Source organism: Chiloscyllium plagiosum, chromosome 42 (assembly GCF_004010195.1).
Source record: "Chiloscyllium plagiosum isolate BGI_BamShark_2017 chromosome 42, ASM401019v2, whole genome shotgun sequence".
Lineage (NCBI taxonomy): Eukaryota > Metazoa > Chordata > Chondrichthyes > Orectolobiformes > Hemiscylliidae > Chiloscyllium > Chiloscyllium plagiosum.
In genome coordinates this window covers 8,639,895-8,662,666 of record NC_057751.1, presented here as the reverse complement: position 1 = coordinate 8,662,666, position 22,772 = coordinate 8,639,895, and the positions used below count along the sequence as shown (strand labels likewise).

Here is a 22,772-nt window from a genome sequence, read left to right as displayed (position 1 = left end):
CCCACCAACCCTGGCAAAGTCCAAGACTCCGAGAGAGGCAACTTTTCCCGCACCATTGTCACAAGTGAAACATTGGAAGGTCAGAGTGCAATGGAATGGTTTCTTACCCAAGGGCAGGACCACGAAAAACGGGAGCCAGCAGAGAATGAAACCCCCGACCACGATGCCCAGGGTCTTGGCCGCTTTCTTCTGCTTGGTGAACTTGAAGAGCAGGACTGAGAACTGAGTCTTCAGCTGGGAGCCCCGGCCACCGGGCTGACCCTGACCCTGACCCTGGTCCAGCCCGTCCGCCCTCCTCTCCGGCCGGTGGATGCGCAGCGTTACCCGGCCCCCCGTCTCCCTCTTCCTGCCCTCCTCCAGGCTCCTGGTTTCCCGCCTGGCCACCATGTAGACCCGGCAGTACATCACCAGGATGACGGCCAGCGGCGCGTAGAAGGAGCCCAGGGCTGAGAAGAGCACGTAGCCGGGCTCCTCGGTCACTTGGCACACGGTGTGGTCAGGGGGCGGCGGCTCCTTCCAGCCCATCAGGGGGCCCACCGAGATGACCAGGGCCAGGCTCCAGACTCCCAGGAGGGTGAAGAGAGCCCTCCCCTGGGTCACCAAGGTCGGGTGTCGCAGCGGGTAACTCACCCCGATGTACCGCTCGATGGAGATGACGCACAGGCTGAGGATGGAGGCGGTGGAGCAGAGGACGTCCAGGGCCGCCCAGATATCACAGAGGAGCCGGCCGAGCGGCCACTGGCCCTGCACCTCGAGCCAGGCGGACAGGGGCAACACGCTGCAGCTCAGCAGCAGGTCCGCGACCGCCAGGTTCACCGTGAAGTAGTTGGTGACCGTCTGCAGGGGCCGGTGGCAGACCACCGACAGGACCACCAGCACATTGCCCAGCAGGGCGAACAGGATGAAGGAGCCCAGCGTCAGACCCAGGGCGATGGCCCGGCTCGGGCTGGGAGGGGACCGAGCAGAACCGTTCAGCGCCAGCACCGAGCCGCTCCTGTTCTCCGGGAGGACCCCCATGTCCGAGCGCAGTCTCTCCTCCCCGACCCCCCCCCCCGTCCCTCTCCTCGTCTCCTCTGCTCTCTCCTCCCCTCTCGTCTCCTCTTCCCTCCCTTTCCCTGCCCTCCTCTGTCTCTGTTGGAGCAACTTCTCAAGTCACCCCCCCCTCCCCACCCTCCGCCAGCAGCAACCCCCCCTCCCCTTCACCCAATTTTACTGTTGCTCCACATTCACATTCCCCGTGTCTGGCTTAAGGGAATCATGAGCCTTTCCTGAGCTGGACGGGAGAGAGTGGGATATCTTCACCAGGGAGCGGATCGTGGGGATTTTGAAAAAAAAAATGATCTTATTCCCGACCAGAGGGCGAACAGAAACCGGCTGGAGGTTCTGGCCAGGAGCTGTGAACATTTGAGCGTCTTTTTGGAACCAAGTGTTGCTGAAAGATCCTTTCCGCGATTTGGTTTCGGAGTTAAATCTCGCCCAGTCCAGGTCTGAAGCCGGACCCGACATTGTAAACTGCTTCACTTGTTTCTCGGGCCAGAGAGTAACATAGGGCCGTAAATCCTGCCAAACCTTGCAGACTCTCTCTGTTCTCCCCGACATAAAATCCCCTGAAGAACTGCCGGTGCTGGAAATCAGAAACTTGAAAAAAAAAACCCAGCAATTGTTGTGAAAATTCAGCAGCTCCGGCAGCTTCTGTGCAGAGTAGTGTTGTGACAGAGCATCACTGGACCCCAAGACTCTGCTTTCACACTCGGCAATTGCTGTCAGACCCGTTGAGCTTTCTTCATCGATTTCGATGTTTGGTTTCTCGCTCCGATCCGCCTGTGCCGAGCCGTCAGCATGCAGATATGCAAACTAACTACTGCTTTTTCGAGAAAACCCCAGGAAAGGTGACCTCTGATTTGGGAGAGAGAGAGGTTACCTTTTCTGAACCGATAACTCTCCTTGTTCAGTGCAGTGACTGAGCCCCATCGCTGGTCAGCATACAGGAGCACATCTCAATTCTCACTCCATTTTCCAGCATAGAGCCACAGAGATATACAGCATGGAAATAGACCCTTCCATCCAACCTGTCCATCCGACCAGATATCCCAACCCAATCTCTTCCCACCTGCCAGCACCCGGCCCAAATTCCACCAAACCCTTCCTATTCATATACCCATCCAAATGCCTCTTAAATGTTGCAATTGTACCAGCCTCCACCACTTCCTCTGGCGGCTCATTCCATACATGTACCACCCTCTGTGTGAAAAAGTTGCCCCGTAGGTCTCTTTTATATCTTTCTCCCCACACCCTATACCTATGCCCTCTAGTTCTGGACTCCCCCACGTCATGGAAAAGGCTTAGTCTACTTATCCTATCCATGCCCTTCATGATTTTGTAAACCTCTATAAGGCCTCCGTTGCTCCAGGGAAAACAGCTCCAGCCTGATCAGCCTCTCCCTGTAGCTCAGATCCTCCAGCCCTGGCAACATCCTTGTAAATCTTTTCTGAACCCTTTCAAGTTTCACAACATCTTTCTGATAGGAAGGAGACCAGAATTGCACGCAATATTCCAACAGTGGCCAAACCAATGTCCTGTACAGCCGCAACATGACCTCCCAACTCCTGTACTCAATACTCTGACCAATAAACGAAAGCATACCAAACTCCTTCTTCACTATTCTATCTACCTGAGACTCAACTTTCAAGGAGCTATGAACCTGCACTCTCTTTGTTCAGCAACACTCCCTAGGACCTTACCATTAAGTGTATAAGTCCTGCTAAGATTTGCTTTCCCAAAATGCAGCACCTCTCATTTATCTGAATTAAACTCCATCTGCCACTTCTTAGCCCATTGGCCCACCTGGTCCAGATCCTGTTGTAATCTGAGGTAACCCTCTTTGCTGTCCACTCCACCTCCAATTTTGGTGTCATCTGCAAACTTACTAACTATACCTCTTATGCTCGCATCCAAATCATTTATGGAAATGACAAAAAGTAGTGGACCCAGCACCGATCCTTGTGGCACTCCACTGGTCACAGGCATCCAGTCTGAAAAACAACCCTCCACCACCACCCTCTGTCTTCTACCTTTGAGCCAGTTCTGTATCCAAATGGCTAGTTCTCCCTGTATTCCATGATATCTAACTTTGCTTATCAGTCTCCCATGGGGAACCTTGTCGAACGCCTTACTGAAGTCCATATAGATCACATCTACCGCTCTGCCCTCATCAATCCTCTTTGTTACTTCTTCAAAAAACTCCATCAAGTTTGTGAGACATGATTTCCAAGCACTTGCCTCCTGGTGTATCAAGTGCCCATCTAAATACTTAGAAGAATCACACAGCATGGAAACAGACCCTTTGGTCCAACTCGTTCTTGCTGACCAGACAAGACAATCTGGCCTGATCCCATTTGCTAGCATTTGGCCCATGTCCCTCTAAACTCTTCCTACTCATATACCCATCCAGATGCCTTTTAAATGTTGTAATTGTACCAACCTCCAACACTTTCTCTGGCAGCTCATTCCCTTCACACACAAACTGCTGAGTGAAAAAGTTGCCCCTCGGTTCCTTTTTAAATCTTTCTCCTCTCACCTTAAACCTCTACTCTCTAGGTTTGGATTTGCCCCACCCTGTTAGATCTCTTCAGGGATCCCACATCTGCCACCTTTTCCAGATCAGGAGTTTTGGATAACCGCAACCCTCCAAATGAAAAATAAATTTCTCAAATTCGCTCAAAACCATCTGCCCAGGGATCTTGAAAATGTACTGCTTGGGTATTGATCCCTCTGAGAACGAGAAATATCTGTCCCCTCGACCTTTTCTGTGACCTTGAGAATCAGGTATCTGTAGCCCAACATCACCCCCCCCCCCCCCCCCTTCTCTACTCATGAGCAAACAACCCCAGTCTATCCACTCTCTGTCCATAGCTAAAGCACCCCAACCTAGGTAACATCCTGGTGAATCTCCTCTGCACTCTCTCTAATACTATAATCCTATTTCTGTAATAATGTGGTGACCAGAACTGTAGGCGGTAATCTAGCTGTGGTCTAACAAATGTGGTGTACAGATCCATCATAAACTCTTTGCCATTGCATTCATTGCCTGGACCAATGAAAGCAAACATCGCAGATCCCAGAATCTGCCTGTCCTCCTGCCTTCAAGGGTCTATGGACATGAACACTAAGGTTTCTCTAATCCTTTGTATTTCCAAGGATTGCAAGTTCAATGTGAACTCCTGTGCCTTGGTTGTCCTCCCAAGATATGTCAGCTTGTTTCACCCTTGCATTAATCCCAATGCTTGGGTTGGTGGAGTAAGTCTTGTTCTCTCACACTCTCACACACACACACACACTCTCCCATCACTGTCTATCCAACTCACCCACTTGTCTTGAACTTTGTCTTCTTCTGTGCTCCTCAGTCCTGATTGCGGATGTAATGGGGGTGCAGTTTTACCTAATCTTTTCAATGTGTTCTGAAAGTTTGTTGATTCATAAATCATCAAGCCCAGACATTAAGGGCACAGTGACTGTGTTTCTCCGAGTGCTGTGTATTTGCCTATGTGTGGTAACTTGTCCTTGCAGCTTATCACACTTAGATCAAGAGAATGGGTTAATTCTGATTGAACTTTACCAGCAGTGGCTGAAGTTTAAGCAGTCAGGAAAGAGAAAATTACTCTTTTTGCTTGAATGCATTATTTGAGTGAGGATTCTCATTGTGTTTCAACCTGGTAGGTTTCAAATGTGAAGCTCTCTTGTTCAACTTAGTTAACTTAAAGTGCCTGGGGAGGACCTGGTTGCAGTTTGAACATTGTCCAAATTGCAGGAATTATTTCCACTTTCCGGCAATCATTTGCTGACTAGAAGTTCACAAGGAAACAAGGGAATCTAAGGGCGAGCCAATCTCAAATGAAAAGAGATGAAAGCACTTTGAGCTACAGATATAAAGTTATTCTTGGGAACACTTTTCAACTTGAGGTTAAATGGAAGAACGCAGGTATTCTGTAACCTGTCATGAATTCTGCCTGACAAAAAGTATGGGTGGTGTGGCTGTTCAAGGTCAAAGGAGCTGCCCATGGTGGTGTCAGCAGGAAGAAGATGCAAGATATTCTCACCTGATAATAATTACTTTATCAATTGAGGTGACAGGCAAGAAAGATTTTGTTAATGGTTGAAATAAACTTACCTAATAAATTCACATTTCAACCTGCATAGAATGCCCATGTGATTCACATTGCCAAGGAATGGGCTTTGAAGGGGGGAGTCCAAAGAAAGGTGTTGTAGAAATTAAATAGGCATTCCTTTCTTTAATTTGATTTAAATTATGAATTTTCAACTGATTCTATTTAAGTCTTGTTGCTTTGGGTTCATTTGGTATAGTACAAGTGTTAAAATTTGAAATCTTGTATTGTCCTTTCATTCATTCACTGGACGTTCAAATTTCATTTTAAAGGTTCATGGATAGTGCTGGACTGTGTAATTTGAAATAATCCAGGGCAGTAATTTCATACTGGTAGATGTAAGATAGAGTCAGCAGGTTTACCACAACCACCCTCTGCCTCAGCAAAAATGTTTGATGCCAATTCAGATAGCGAGTCAAAAAGTCATGTTTTTACAATCATCTGAGAAGTTTGACAAATTCAGTAGCTTACCATAATTTTGTTTCATACCTTAGCCAACAACCAGGAGGATGTAACCTTTTGACTGGGCACTATGCCTCACAAAAGGTAGTGACTTCCAAAAGCTTTCAGGTTGACCAGTGACTCCACAAGAACAGAAATCATATCCTGCATCAGTTTCACCCATAGAATATATATTCTCCTGGACTTATTGACGAGCCACAGACTTTCCTTCAAGGTCCACTGCCCACAATCCCCTCAGCCCAACCTGTAAATGTATGATGACCCAGCGAGAGTACCACTGCACACAATTTTGAAAAAATAGAAAACGTTTGGTCGACTGCCCTCTACAACCTCAGTTTGTTGAAAAACACATCACTGATAATTACATGTTTATGATGTGCTGGTAGTAATTTAGCAAATGTGGTAGCCACTTGGCACACAGCAAAGCCAACAAACAGCAGTCAGACAGCAATCACACTACTTCCTTTGTGATTTGTTTGAGGTTCAACATTGACTCGAATTATCCTGATCCTCTTTGCTTTGTGTCACAGGATCTTGAACACACTTGGTGGGTGGCACGGTGGCACAGTGGTTAGCACTGCTGCCTCACAGCGCCAGAGACCCGGGTACAATTCCCGCCTCAGGCGACTGACTGTGTGGAGTTTGCACAATCTCCCCGTGTCTGCGTTGGTTTCCTCCGGGTGCTCCGGTTTCCTCCCACAGTCCAAAGATGTGCAGGTCAGGTGACTTGGCCATGCTAAATTGTCCGTAGTGTTAGGTAAGAGGTAAATGTATGGGTGGGTTGTGCTTCGGCAGGTCGTGTGTGGACTTGTTGGGCCGAAGGGCCTGTTTCCACACTGTAAAGTAATCTAATCTAATCTAAAAAACACTCCCCGACAAGCGGAACAAACTGACATTCACAATGTTCTTTTTGAAGTATCCTGGCCAATAAGATGTGTCGTTAATTTTACATGAGTATTCATGAGTATTATACACTGCTATAGAAAAGTTGTTGCGAAACTTGAAAGGGTTCAGAAAAGATTTACAAGGATTTGGGTGGCACGGTGACACAGTGGTTAGCACTGCTGCCTCACAGTGCCAGAGACCCGGGTTCAATTCCCGCCTCGGGCGACTGCATGGGTTTCCTCCGGGTGTTCCGGTTTCCTCCCACAGTCCAAAAATGTGCAGGTTAGGTGAATTGGCCATGCTAAATTGCCCGTAGTGTTAGATGAAGGGGTAAATGTAAGGGAATGGGTCTGGGTAGGTTGCGCTTCTGTGGGTCAGTGTGGACTTGTTGGGCCAAAGGACCTGTTTCCACATTGTAAGTAATCTAATCTAATCTTGCCAAGTTTGGAGGGTTTGAGCTATAGGGAGAGGTTGAATAGGCTAGGACTGTTTTCCCTGGATGGTCGGAGGCTGACGGGTGACCTTCTCGAAGTTTATAAGATCGTGAAGGGCTTGGATAGGGTAAGTGGACAAGGTCTTTTCCCCGGAGTAGCGGAGTCCAAAATTATGGGGCATAGTTTAAGGTGAGAGGAGAAAGATTTAAAATGGACCTAAGGGTTAGCCTTTTCACACAGAGGGTGGTATGTGTATGAATTGAACTGCCAGAGGAAGTGGTGGAGGTTGGTACAATTACAACATTTTAATAGGCATCTGGGCGGGTATATGAATAGGAAGGGTTTAGAGGGATATTGGTCAAGTGCCGGCAAATGGGAGTAGATTAATTTCGGATATCTAATCGGCGTGGACAAGATGGGCTGAAGGGTCTATTTCTGTGCTATACATCTCTGTAACTGCACTTTGTTCTACTGAACAAGAGCTTGAAGATAATGTTTAAACTGATATCTCAGTCACACATCAAATATTAAGTGAGCAATTGCCTTGCCTGACCTGTTGCCCCCCTTCCATCATTCATTCCGCCCCACCCCCTCCAGTTAGAGGGTACATATGTTGCAAATTGATGCTTTTCTTACAAATCTGTGCACTCGGAAACTCTGAATAAGGAAAACGGCAATCTGCCTAACAAGAGACGCAGCTGAGGTGTGCGCACTCTTGCAGGAAGCATAAAACCACCTTGGGCACAAGTATATTACATCGCCATGTTGCCAGTGAAAAAATATTTTGCACAGCAGCCTGAACTACTTCAAGATACTTGAAACTCTGAATGAGAGCATCTTACAATGTCAATGATGTGACTTACGTACAATGGACACATTGAGGGAATGAGTATTGTCTTCTCTGGTTGATGGATTCCTTCATTTTGCTTTCCTTCAGGGACCTTAGATTGCATGTTACTGATGATGTTTTAGTCAGTAATCCATGAAATTAAACGTTCATCTTATTTTCTGGCGCAGTTATGTGCCTTGATTGTTAAAATATATTCAGAAGGTTAAGATCCCTCTGTTGCTCCACTTCGTTCTCCAGAATCACTGTGCCTTATCTAATAATTGCCCTTTAGAAATGAATTATCAGAGTCGGCAGAAAGCTATGATGCACAACTTGGATTTTTCTCATGCGACACAGACCACTGATCAATATGTCGGCCCAAATTCTCTCACTCCAGAATTTATGGGGGTTGAGCCAATTGTGGCAAGAATACAGAATTTCTTGCAGAATATGTTGGAGATTCTCAGCAGGTCTGGCAGTATCTGTGGAGAGATAGAATGAATTAACATTGAGTCTGATGTGACTGTACAGCACAACTCCAGTTTTTCACTCTGTGGATACAATAAATAAATGGACATTTAGTCAGAATTTCTGTATGTCGGATCCTTATGTGGCTTTGAGGTAAATGTCACAGTTGGGAAAATACGTTACCAATCAAACCCACAGAGAAAATATTTAGGAAAAATATGGAATGTTCATTATATTGTATAGTCACAGGAGGGAAAAAGAGCAATTTGTGGTTGATGGAACCTGTTTAACAGATGGGAGAAAGCTCAATAACTTGGGAAAAGAAGCCTTCATGGTGAATGACCAGATAGCAAGCAAAATCAAATTGTTAATCATTTATGGCCAAATGTTGAAACATGCCATTCTCTGCTTCAGTCTTGGATCAGCTGGCTTCACAACTAGTATAGTGATGATGCTTTCATTTTTAGGTTATTCTTGACTATTGTCATGGACCAGGTCAGACTCCCTCAAAAATATTTCAAGAAGGTAATGTCGACCCTAACTTTTTCGTATTTTAATGACAAATGTAAAGGACCTCAGATGCAACACGACTGGTCAGCCTACTTGACATTAAGCAAAACACCATTTATTTAAGCATTTCAGTTAAAATGCAATCGAAGAAAGAGAAATTTTGAATATCTTAACAGATTGGAAAACTTAACCATATAACTGATACAGTAACTATTGCTAATTAACTGTTTCAATATGGTAACATCCCACAAACACACCCGTTGGCAAAAAGGGAAATTCAGACGCAGATTCTCGCATACAGTTCTCCAATCCAGGAGGAATAAAAAATCAAGAGAACATTCAGAGAGAGTAGCTGCCAAGAGGCATTCACTGAAGTTTCTCATTCTTTTGAGATGCCGATATCTTCGGATGCTACTGAAAAGAACAAACGCAGAAATCTGGATCTATGAGAGCTGGCCTTACCCATTTAGGACGTTTTTAAAGAAAACCCAAAGCATCCCAAGGCTGTTTACTCAAGTCGTCTTCCGTAGCTAGTTTGGTCCCTCTGCCTACAACCCCTCTTCAAAACATACACCAAGACAGAATAACCTCTTAAAGTTACTGCATCTTCACATGATAATTACTACTGTCCCATCTTTCCCTTGCTCCTGTTTAAGGTGCAACATTTTCCTGGAATCGTATCTCGGTCTGAAGGTACAATATGAGAGCCACTGATATGATATAATCCTGGTTGTTGACACTGGACTATGCCTATTTTGCTTTTTGTCTGTTCATGATTGTGTGTTTACACTGGTGCAAAGTTCTGCTCCCGCCTATGAAATTTCCAGCGTATAGCAAAACCTTAATAAAACACTGGTTCAGCTGCATGAACAGCATTGTGTTCAATTCTGGCCACTACACCTGAGACAGTGCACATGAGTATGCTGTGAGATGGCATAGAGATTTATGAGAATGGTTGAAGGGATGAAGGATTGCATTAACAGAGTGAGGTATTTATGTGTAGATGGGGACAAGAAGAGAATTGATCAATGTGTTGGAAATCATGAAGTGTTTACCGATATTGTGAACAAAATCTTATCAATCTCAGATTGAAACAAACAATTTACCTTGCACCAATTGTTGTTGGTTGAAGAGAGTTCCAAATTTCACATTGATATCTTTTAAAATTGCAATGTTGAGATATCTGACACTAATTTAAAGGCTGTGCTATCTTAGTATGACACTCTTGAACTAGCAGAAATAGTTTCTTTCCACTCATCAGATAGGTTAGGTTATTGTGTTCTCTTTTGAATTCACAATCCACTTGGAAAATCTTGATCATTTGAACTTTGCAATGTAAAATTATTGTGGCTGGTGAGGAGGCTGCAAAATGGTGTTGACTTGGCTTTCAAAGCGATACAAAAATGGACTCCTGGCCTCATGGTCATTTCCAATTCCTGAAAGTTCTCTTGCATAAACCTCCCCAGTCATGTTTGACAGCTGTAACCCTTAAATGTGTTCAAGGTGATGCAAATATTTGTAATTGGTTAATCTGGGAATGCTTTAATGTCTCACCCAAAGATGTGCAGGTTAGGTGGATTGGCCATGGAAATATAGGTTTACAGGGATAGGGTGGGGGGGGGGGGGGGGGTGGAAATGTGTTGCTGGAAAAGCGCAGCAGGTCAGGCAGCATCCAGGGAACAGGAGAATCGACGTTTCGGGCATAAGCCCTTCTTCAGGGGGGGGAATTGGTCTCGTTAGGATGCTCTTCGGAGGGAGGGTATGGACTCAAAGGACAGAATGGCCTGCTTCCACACTGTATGGAATCTTTGATTCTATGAGTTCTGAGATGGATGTGAAATCCAGTGTGTGATCTGAAGAATCTGCCACACTGGGGCAGCTGGTACTTGAGGAAGGGTCAGGCAGATGGATTGTTTAAAGATCTGTGCACTCTGCTGATGGCTTAACTTCAGCTTTGTAGGATCTTGGTCAAGTCTCTTGCTGTGTTTGGTTCCATTCTGGTGAACCTTCTCCTGTATTTTGGTTGTTCACAAGCCTTGTTCTTCCATGAATCAATGGGGATATTTGGCTACTTCAGTGATCCTTTGAGGATTTCGCTAAAGCATTTCCACTGATCTCCTTGGACTCCTTCGCTATGTCTGAACCTTGAATGAGAATGGTTACTTCAGAAGTCTGGTGATAGACACACAAGTGGCATGTCCTGCCCAATGGAATTGGTCTTGAGTGACGATCACCTCAGTTTTGAGAAAGCTGTCTTAGGAAATGGCACTGCTGTTTGACCACTTTTCATCAGATCTTGTGAAGGCACAACTCATGGTATTTCATGATTTAATATTGTAATAATTTTGGACACACATCAGCTGGGCTTGAAGTCTATTTGCTGGATGATTCTTATTGACTGCCATCATTCTTGATTGTTTTGGAATCTTGGCGATAAATTCTTCTGCTTTCTGTTGAAAAACAAGTTGCTTTCTTTGAAGTTACATTTCTTGGATCATTTCCATTAATTCACACATGCAGTGTGTCCTTGAATTTTTGATGCTATTGTCTTTTTCTTGAAATACATTTGTTTTAACAAAGAACCACACTCTTTCACAATTTCATCTTGTCTCCTCTGATTAAAGTCAAAACTCTGTCCAATTCCATCTTGAGTGTTCTGTTGTAATATATCTCCACTATTTGGCTGGTCAATCTGTTCATAAGCTTTAGCACTCTCTGTACAAAGTGATGGAATCAAAATCTTTTATTCATCTCCCATTTTTGGTCATGACTTTGTGATGACTGGTTTTGGTCTGTGGTTATAACAGACTCCGTTAATCCGTATGTTTCAAAATATTGAGAACCAGGGTGTATTCTGCCCATCAGCCTTTTCTCAGGACAAGCATTCCCAACTCCTTTTGGCCTTCCTGAAGCAATGACCCACTACTTCGAAGGATCAATACAGCAGATACATAGGGAACACAGCAAAGATCTTAACATTTCATTTTCTGTATTTTGTTTGAAAGGGAAAAGCATTCTTTTGAAAACCGTGGACTCTGAAACAAGTGCCTGAAACTCATTGTGATAGATATTTATCCTATTATTATATTCAACTAATGGGGCAGATGTTCTCAAAAGAGGAGGAATGTTGAACTGGGTCACACTCAGATAAAATGGAGTCATTAGCACAGAAACAGACTGTTCAGTCCAAACAGTCCATACCGACCACAATCCCAAAGTAAACTCATTCCACTTGCTTGTGCTTGGCCCATTGCCCTCCAAAATCTTCCTAATCATGTACTTATCCAAATGTCTTGTTAATGTTGTAACTTTACCTGCATCCATCACTTCCTCTGGAGGTTCATTCCATGCACAAACTGCCCTCTGTGTAAAAACAAATTATCCCTCATGTCATTTGTAAATCTTCCTCCTCTCACCTTAAAAATATGCGCAATTAGTCTTGAAATTCCCCATCACAGGGAAAAGACATCTGCCATTCACCTTACCGAAACACCTCATGACTTCATAACCCACTAAGCTCACCCCTCAAACTCCTATGCTTCAATGAGAAATGTTCCAGCCTATCCATCCTCTCTTTATAACTCACAGCTTCCATTCCTGGCAACATCCTCATAAATCTCTTCTGAAACCTTTCCAGCTTAATGTCCTTCCTTTAATCCCTGTTGTAGGAATTTCTTTCCATGTCTGGAACTCCTGACTCCCGAGAGGCAATATCGCTCAAAATTTTGCAAATGGAGATCAACTTTTGCAATATCAGAGAGCTGAGGATGATGGGAACTGATCTAAAAGGCCTGTGGCAGATCAGCCATGATCTTATAGAATGGTGGGCAGGACCGAGGGGTTTAATGGCCTACACTTCTTCAAATTTCTTATCTTTTTATGTTCTTGCTGATGGTTCAGCATCTGGGCTCTGTGTGCATGCTGAAGTTTGGCTGCCTGCAAGCAGCTGATTGGTTTGTCCAGTTATGACCTTCATGGATCTGGAGGTCGTCACCTTAGTGATAACTTTCTGATTGTTTCCTGGCAACTGAACAGCTTGGAGTATGAACTATACAGCAAGAAGCCTTTGGATTGTCTGAAGAGTGGTTTGTGTGGTTCTCTTTTTGTCCCCCAGTGAAAACCCCTGAAGCCCAAAGGAAGTCAGTTATTGTTTCCAAGAGTTATTGTTTGCTGTTGTCATTAACCAGTAACCGATTGACTTAGATTAATTCGCATACCCAAATGCCCTGTGCCATCTGCAAAGAAGTGAAACAACCTGGAGAAAGGAGATTGAAGAAGAGAAACTTCTGGCAAGGAAGAGGAACTTCTCAATGTCCTCATGCAGATTGGTCCGGTGAACTATGTTACCCAGTTTTGTTCCTCCATCCATAAAACCAAGGTTTTCTACTTTGTCTATAATTGTGTGTGTGTGTGTGTGTAAAATGAGTGGTTTTAAAAAGGGGTTAGTGTTTTAACTCGAGCCATATGGTGACAGTTTACAGTAATTCACCAATGATTAAAATTTACTTATTTGTTATAAATAGAAGTTAGATACAGGAGCCTGGTCACTCTTTTATGTTACCTTGATTCCAGCAAATTGGTGAATTGCAGAGTTTGCCTGCTATGATGAAATCATTAAAATTGTTGGTGTTTCTGGAAGAAAGGCTTGAGAATTGGTTCATTTTCCCAAGTTGATCTTAACAACAACACTGCCTGCTGGTTTCCCTCCAAGCCCTCCACCATCCTGATTTGGAAGTACATCAGTATTCCCTCAGTGGTGTCACTGAGTCAAAATCTTGGAAATTGCTCCCTCATGGCTTTGTGGGGATCCCCACACCAAAGGGGACTGTACTGGTTTAAAAAGGCAGCTCACCATCCCCATCCTAAGGGTACATAGGGACAGGTAATAAATGCTGGCTTTGCCAGTGATGCCCACATCCCATGAATAGATGAAATAATTCTCTGTAGCTGAGCTGCACAATGGGGTTAAAATTAATGTTGCACCATTTTGAAGACTGAAATGTAACATTTGACTTCCTTACAAAAGTGATGGTTTTTCATAATTGCAACTGCTTAGATGCTGCCAGCATTTCCAGCAAATCTTTTTGTTGCTTTTGCAATTTGATCAGGTTTTGCAAAATCCATCTGTTGAATTCAGCTCAGCTGAACTGATAACAATATGTCTCATTGCTAGGTAACACTTTCTGTCATGTCTGCAAATTAATCGAAAATGTAGGACCAGAAACATTTTTGTGCCATTAAGACATGAATGCGTGTCTGTATTTCCTCTTTCTCAATCTATTCTTAAGAAGCTTAACTGTGTCATATCATTTAAATAACTTAGTTCAGGCATATAAAACAGCAAAATGTCAAGGGGGGAAGGGATGGCTGAGTGCTATTATTGGTACGCTATTAGTCCAGAGACTCAGGTTATGTCCTTGGGGCCCAAGTTCTAATTCCTCATTTGCAGAAGGTGGAAATTAAAATTAGTAAAGAAATCTAAGACTAATGACCATGCAACCATGTCAATTGTGGTTTGCTGATGTCCTTTGGAAAAGGAAATGGCTCTTCTTTGCTGGTCTGGCATATGTGTGACTCCAGACTTGGTTGACTCTTCACTGCTTTTGGGGATCAGCAATAAATGCTTGTCTGGACAGTGACACCCACATCCTGTAAATGAAGAGAAGTGTTTCTGCCATTTTCTGTTGCTAATTTAGAATTGTTGCATTCTACTTTGTCTTTAGTTCTGGAATATTTCTTGAGCCACCAATCCAATAACTCAAAACTCTGAGACAGGAAAATGTTGTCATCCACTTACACATGCAGTAATTCAAATCATCCTGTTGTGTGAGTCCACTATTTCATGATGAACTTCTGCAGCTCACTGAAAAGTACTGATTTCATCATCTCTACCTTCACTGTTGAGTCAGTGTTTTTGATGAGAATGTGGCAATTGATCAAAGCTCATGTCAGATTGCACCATTGATTTGTTAAGTGGGGATGGGTTAATTTGAAGCATGATGAAGGAGATTAGTATGTCTTGTGCATGTCTATACTGTGGCAGTCAGTGCAGTACTCAACTCTCTGCGTTGCACCAGAATACCTTCTGAAAACAGTGAAATAGACACACATAAATGTGAGCAAAGAAAACACATTTGGAAGAAAGTGATTAAAAGGATATGCTGGTGATGTGTGAATCAGAAGGGTAGTGTTGATTGAGGTAATGCTTTTGAAGGAGTTAATGACAATGCTGTACCCTTTCTGATCATGTCACACATTCTTCTGGCGGACGCAACTTGAGTTCTACATGAACAACAAGAGAGAGCTGCATTCTATAGGGCTCCAGAAAACACCTCGTAATCATGCTGAACCAGTTAATGGGAACAAGAACTCTTCCTATCGTGCAATGAGCTGCTTCATTTTGTAAGACAAGTACCTCTTCTGTTTAGACTCACCAGTGTTCTATTCTGTCCCACTGATAATTAGATGGGTTCCAGAGAAAGGAGGACAAGTGACAGTTGTTATGGACCACACCAGACTCCCTCAAAATATATTAAGAAGGTGGCCGAGACTCTAACATTTTCTTATTTTAAAGGTAAATGTGAGGTGCTGTGTTCCAGATGCAATTTGATTGGTCACACTACTCGATATTAAGCAAGACACAATTTATTCAAACATTGTAGTTAAAATGCAACTAAAAAAAGAGGAATTTAGATTGACTTAACTCCAATGGAAAACTGAACAGAATAATAGGTATAGAAACTATTACTAATTAACGGTTACAATATAGTAACATTGCATAAACACACCCTTGGCAAAAGGCAAATTCAGAAAACCAATTTTGTCTCACCTACAATCAAGCAGCCTGGGAAATGAACCCCCGGCTTTTGGTTGTAATCAAGAGAGAGGGGAAAATAGCTTCTACTTCTTCAAGATCCAAACAGCAACTGCTGCTGAAAACTAAAAATTGCTGGATCTGTGGGTGGGAGCTTGACCACACCCATTCAAGCTGCTTCTATTGTACCAGCTTTTTGTTTTAAAAAAAAAACCTAAGGCCTCATAGGTTGTTGATGTTCTCGTGTACTGCTCAGCACCTGTACCCCAATCTTTCTCTAAAAGAAACCAGGACAAACATACCTCTTTAAAGGTCATGACATGGTCATAGTCTGCTGTTTGTGACAACATACTGTTCACACAGTGAATAAACCAAACTGGAATATCATTGCTGGCAGTGTTGGTGCACAGGGTATCTCAAAAAGACAGCAGGTCAACACACATATGTGTGGACTGGAAGCACAAGGCTGAACATTCAGGCTCAGATCTTCATTCACCTTCATAATACACACATGGAGGTGAAGCAACAAGTTTCTCATTTAAAATGAGGAAAGGTGCAATTGGCTGTTAAGCATATTCATCAATTTTTGAGCGAGCACAAGATGAGGAAAATGTATTCAGGACCATATGGCGCATAAATAATCCTTTGTACCTGTGCCAACTCTTTTAAAGAACTATCCAGCTGATTATTTTCCTCTTTTCTTTGCCCATAGACCAACAGCAATACTTGGTGAATTGAATTGTTTATAGTTGTGTGTGTACCTTCACCATGCATAGGCAGCATTCATATTAAATTAAAATAAAATAGAGGGTCCAAACTTTCCATCTCCACATAAACATTTCCACTCTGCCCCTCACCAGCCTGCGCCATGCACTACTAGATGTGTAGCTTACACTGCAACTACCCTTTGTGGTTAGTCCCATTGGCAGTTTGAAAGCTACTCTGTGAAGTTCACTTTGTATTTATCCGATAGTATATTGAGTAAATATTATTCTGCTGTTGTCTAGTGCTTGTGTTATTATGGACCTGGCCAGACCTCCTTAAAACATTTCAGGAAGGTAGCCCAGACCCTAACTTTGCTAGTTGTTTTCAGCAGGTGTAAGGTGGATATTCCTGGAGTGATGCAGCTGGTCAAACCACTCAGTTCTCAGCAAAACAGAATTTATTTACAGAGTACTGAGTGTAATACAAGCAAAGGAAAACTGAATTCAGAATAACTTCACCTATCTGAAAACCCAAGCGACTCAATTTCAACTTAATGATGCTGTTCCAATTGCCGACAGCATCCCCATAAACACCTCCTTGTCAAAAAAGGTAAAATCAAATGCAGGTTCTTGCAGGAGAAATGTCTAAGAGGATCCGCTAAGAATCATTGGCTGAAACATGGAACCTCTTCCACTGCAGCTTTTTCTCTAGGCCCCGAGCTGAAAACGAAACCAAACAAGAAAAATCCCTAAACTGGGAGAACTGGCCACTCCCCTCACATTGTACAAGTGGTTTAAAACAAAAACAAACCCAAAGCCCTTTTCCCTGATTGTTCCCTTTGGCAGTATCTGAGAGCCATTATTGAAGTTCAGACATATCGGCACCTCTGCCTTTACAACCCCTCTCCAAACAAAACCAAGGCGAGAATAACCTGGTTAAAGGGGCAGCATTGTCACACCTCCCTCCCCCCAAAAAAACCATCAATATCCAAATATGATTTTATTTTAAAACCGTTTAGTTTTACACTGTTAGTACACTACAATAGTAGTGTGCCACAGGGATCAGTGCTGGGACCGCAGCTTTTTACAATGTACATTAATGATATAGATGAAGGTATTAAAAGTAATATTAGCAAATTTGCTGATGACACAAAGCTGGGTGGCAGGGTGAAATGTGAGGAGGATGTTATGAGAACACAGGGTGACCTGGACAGGCTAAGAGAGTGGACGGATGCAAGGCAGGTGCAGTTTAATGTGGATAAACGTGTGATTATCCACTTTTGTGGCAAGAACAGGAAGGCAGATTACTACCTAAGTGAAGTCAAGTTAGGTAAAGGGGAAGTACAACAAGATCTAGGTGTTCTTGTGCATCAGTCAATGAAAGCAAGCATGCAGGTACAGCAACAGTGAAGAAAGCTAATAGCATGCTGGCCTTCATAACAAGAGGAATTGAGAAAAGAAGCAAAGAGGTCTTTATGCAGCTGTACAGGGCCCTGATGAGACCGCATCTGGAATATTGTGCGCAGTATTGGTCTCCAAATTTGAGGAAAGACATTCTGGCTATTGAGGGAGTGCAGCGTAGGTTCACGAGGTCAATTCCCGGAATGGCGGGACTATCTTACGCTGAAAGATTGGAGCGACTGGGCTTGTATACCCTTGAGTTTAGAAGGCTGAGAGGGGATCTGATTGAGACATATAAGATTATTAAAGAATTGGGCACTCTGGAGGCAGGAAGCATGTTTCCACTGATGGGTGAGTCCCGAACCAGAGGACACAGCTTAAAAATAAGAGGTAGGCCACTTAGAACAGAGTTGAGGAGAAACTTCTTCACTCAGAGAGTGGTGGGTGTATGGAATGCTCTGCCCCAGAAGGCTGTGGAGGCCAAGTCTCTGGATATTTTCAAGAAAGAATTGGATAGAGCTCTTAAGGATAGTGGAATCAAGGATTATGGGGATAAGGCAGGAACAGGATACTGATTGAGGATGATCAGCCATGATCATAATGAATGGTGGTGCTGGCTCGAAGGGCAGAATGGCCTACTCCTGCACCTATTGGCTATTGTCATAGATATACCTTACATTGACTATAGCCAAGAAAACGTATGCTATTACATTCTATTTAAGTCCATTTTCTCCTGCCACTGAATGCCTCCATTTCTCATTCAAGTCTCAACAATGCTCAGTCATGTTGTTTTTTTATCCTGCCACATGCACAATTTTTAAATTTAATGGCTGTAACAACATGCTCCATCTCAACACTCAAGAAGAGAATTAGAATATCTTAAGATTATCCCAGTGTAATGATGCTGTTCCAAACAGTTGTAACAATCCCCATAAATACTCCTTTGTCACAAAAAGTAAAATCAAATGCAGGCTCTTACAGGGGAAATGTCAGAGAGAGGGAGCATCACCGTGCACCTGATTCTTTGGGTCCAGCAGCTTCACACCTCTGCTGCTAAAACCAAACCAGAGAAAGGCTGAGCTGGGAGAACTGTCCAATCCCCTTTCATGTTTTTTACAATTATAAGCTTCTTCAAGTAGATCAACCCCAGATGTTTCAGAACCTGCATCTTTATGACCTCCTGGAAAAAAATCCAAGGAGAACATAACCTTGTTAAAAGAGCAGCATCGTCATGCTTTTCCCTGGGGTGGGACAGCCCAGAACTGGAGGGTATAGGTTTAAGGTGAGAGGGAAAAGATTTAAAAGGGACCAAAGGGGCAACATTTTCATGCAGAGGGTGGTGCGTGTATGAAATGAGCTGCCAGAGGAAGTGGTGGAGGCTGGTACAATGACACCATTTAAAAGGCATCTGGATGGGTATATGATAATGAAGGGTTTCGAGGGATATTGGCCAAGTGCTGACAAATGGGATGAGGTTAGTTTCGGATATCTGGTTGGCATGGATGAGTTGGACCAAAGGGTTTTCATGCTGTTTGTCTCTATGACTCTGCTCAATTTACAGTGTATTTGTCAGAGATTTACCTGAGCCCCTGCATGCAGGCATCAGCTAAGGTTGTGGTTAGGAGGTATGTGTTTGTAATGGTTAATCCTGTAAATATGTGAAAAACTGTATAAAGTCTACTTTTCACTACTTGGCTTTCTGGAATTGGATGCCCATGGTTGAACAAATCCTAACCCGAACTTGCAGTTAAAACAGGGTCTGCCGCATGCTGAACAGACTTGGGCATACCAAAGACAGTGGTTCGGATTTGACCCTGAGGGGTGGCATGTTGGCTCAGTGGTTAGCACTGCTGCCTCACACTGCTGGGAACCTGGGTTCGAATCCCACCTTGGGTGACTGTCTTTGTGGAGTTTGCACATTCTCCCTGTGTTTGCGTGGGGTTCCTCTGGGTGCTCTGGTTTCTTCCCACAATCCAACAATGTACAGGTTAGTTGGATCGGCTGTGATAAATTGCTCCACAGTGTTCAGGGATGTGTGAGTTAGGTGCATTAGCCAGGGGTAAATGTAGAGTATTGGGGTAGGGGAATGGGTCTGGGTGGGTTACTCTTCAGAGGGTCGGTGTGAACTTGTTGGGCCAAATAGCCTGTTTCCACACTGTAGGGATTCTATGATGATGACCTGTCAGGACTCACCACCGATTTTTCAACAAAGCTGTTGACAAAATTTCTGCAAACTTTTGAATTATCCTTTTTTCCAGATGACAGCTTGAATCTTGTGCAATGTTGAGAGGGTCACTCGGTTTGCAACTACAGTGATGTCAGCGAGTGGGATAATCTGCCCTCTGTTTGAAGTATACTCAGAGGCAGAAAATTCAAATTGTTTTTTTGAAAAGGCTTGAATAAACACTGTTCATGAAAATTTGACCATATGTGACCATATGCAATCAAGGCTTTGACGTGGGATAAAGGCTTAGACATGGGATCAAGGGCAAAGCTAAAATGTCATCACTTTTAAAAAGGTGGATTTTTTTAAAATGGAGAAATCTGACCAAGATAAAAGTCATTATATTTTTCTCCTGCAGTGAGGTGGTTCAGGCATAACTGTGAACTTAGTGTGTTCTTCAAAAACTCCCCGTTCGACAAAACAGGTTTATAATTTAATTCTGAAACGTGGCACAATGGGGGTGGAGAAGAACACAGACTCAGAGAGCAGGAGGAGAGGTGAAATTCTTTTGCAAGAGTTCTCATGGCAGGATAAAATAGAGAAAAATGAGCTGTTTTTCCACTTTGTGATTTCCATTTGCCCCCCCCGCAGGGATTTGGGGGTAGGTGTCACATGACCATTGGATTTCTGTGTTGAACTGCACATGTGCAGATCCCAGGAGTTTCTGTGTGATTCACTGAGTAACTGTGGTGAATGATGACAAAGCCATCATCATTGCCATGACAAAATCAGAGATGATATTTTCACATTTCTTTTGGCGTTCTGTTTCACGTTGGGCTGGGTATGAAAATTTACCCTTTTGTCAACCTTCATTGACCTCTGCTTTATGGCTGTTGACCAGTCCACAAGTGGATTGATCTTGTATCATTGCATTGTGGGGCCATGACTTACTCAATATGCATTAATGGATCACCATTATGGATTGGCTGAAACTTTTCATTCCCAGCTGATGAACTTGAGTACCAGAATCATTAGCTGAAAACCTCTCTTAATTGCATTCAGTCGTAAATTGCCACAGAAAATGGGCCATTTTTCTTCAAAGAAGTGGCAAGAATAGATCTTGATGTGTTGCTGACTCATTACAGTCAATAATCAGCACAATTCCATATCCAGTGGAACTGCTTGGTGGCTCAGCTTGATTGAATAATCTGAGCTCTTGATTTAAATTGTGTCTATCCTGGATGAGGTGAAGCCTTTGTTACAGAGGGTCATTTGCAAAGATTGAGGACATGAGGTCATGCGGAGTGCAGCATGAGAAGGACTGGGCTACTGGAAGAAATTAAGGCCAACGTTTATTGTACAGGACATCATCAAAGGTAGAAACTGAACAAGCAGAGTTCAGCCAATACCAACCCTGTGGATTCTCTCAGGGGCTTAATTGTTTTGAACTGAGAGGAACCTCCCAAGATTTTCGTGTTCATTTGGCTTCATTCTCGTCAGAAAATTCTGTTTCTCTTGATTTTCTTCAACAAGCAACAGGAGTTGTTATTTTGGGGATTATTTTCTAATTATGAAAGACCTGCCAGAACAAGTGGTTGCAGCAGGTACATGGGCAGGAAAGGTTTAGACGAATATGTGCCAAATGGGACTCGGTCACTTTAGGAAACCTGGTGGGCATGGAGGAATTGGGCTGAAGGGCCTGTTTACGTGCTGTATGACTGTAAATTGTGGGGTGGGGGGAGGAAGGGAGGGGTGGATTGGTATGCCAGACAGCAATGCATGTAAGTCTGTTCCCTGTTTATTCAAACATCCTTTCTTGACAAAAATGTGAAAGCACTGTGTGCCATGTAAGATAAAAGAATTGACTGAGACGATCATTGATAAGAGGGACTGAACGTCAGGGCCCCTTCGAAAAATCAATTGGTTACCAAGCACAAGCATATGGCAACCATTCAGTTGTGTCCATTTCTATTTTCACCAATCATGTGGGCTCCTTTGTCCTGGATGGTGTCAGGTTTCTTGAGTGCTGTGAGAGCTGCAACCATCCAGTCACATGCCAAGTATTCCATTGCACTCCTGACTTGTGCCCTGTGAATAGGCTTTGGAGAGAGAGGAGGTGAGTTATATCTGTTGCCTTTGGTCTGCTCTTGTAACTAGAGGGTTTTTTTAGCTCGTCTATTTGAGTTTGAGGTCTGTGATCACTACTCTGGTGTTGACAGTGGGAGAATCAGTGTTTGTAATGCCACGGAATGTACAGGGAGATGGTTTGATTCTCGCTTACTGGAAATGACAATTAGCTGTCACGTGTGTTGCAGAAATACTAATTGTTGGTTTGAATTTGCTCCGTTTGTCTTGTGCAGGACTTACCCGTTCAGTGCTGTCACTGTATTGGGACAGATTAACTTGGGGTGCGGTAGTTTCTGGAGTGCAATTGCCAGAAAGTTGTGAGGACCCATTGCCTTTGCAGTGTCAAGTGTCTTCAGCTCTTTTTGATACCTAATGTAGAGAATCAAACTAGCTGAAGACTCTCATCTATAATCTGGGGACCTCCGGAGGCTGAGGTGTGTCATGCAGTTGACACCTCAGACTAAGGGCTGTTGCAAATGCTGATCATTTGCATTGGTTGATTCATCATTGCGGATGGGGATATTTGTGGAGTCTTTTCCTCCTGTGAGTTGTTTAATTATCCACCACCATTCACAGCTGGATGTGGCAGGACTACAGAGCTGAGATCTAATCTGTTGATGTGGAACTCCTGAATCGGAATATCATTTGCTGCTTATGTTGTTGGCCGCTGCAAAAGTACAGCAGGTCAGGCAGCACGTACACACACACACCCACACACACACACCCACACACGCACACACTCTCTCACAGAAACTTGCACCCCTTCAGACACTCACACCCACACACACACACACTCTCACAGAAACTCGCAC

General features: G+C 43.6%; 1 protein-coding gene and 1 long non-coding RNA gene across 2 annotated transcripts in view; one reads left to right on the top strand and one right to left on the bottom strand.

Annotated features, from left to right (window-relative positions):
* Positions 1-1,048, bottom strand: part of LOC122543070 (alpha-1A adrenergic receptor-like) — a 17,758-nt gene extending 16,710 nt beyond the window's left edge. The window contains exon 1 of the mRNA XM_043681293.1: positions 108-1,048. Within this exon, the coding sequence (XP_043537228.1) occupies positions 108-1,017 (910 nt within the window). The 5' untranslated portion in view covers positions 1,018-1,048. The remainder of the gene's footprint in view (positions 1-107) is intronic.
* LOC122543071 overlaps positions 1-22,772 on the top strand; it is a 109,048-nt gene that overhangs the window by 31,921 nt on the left and 54,355 nt on the right. The window lies entirely within an intron of this gene.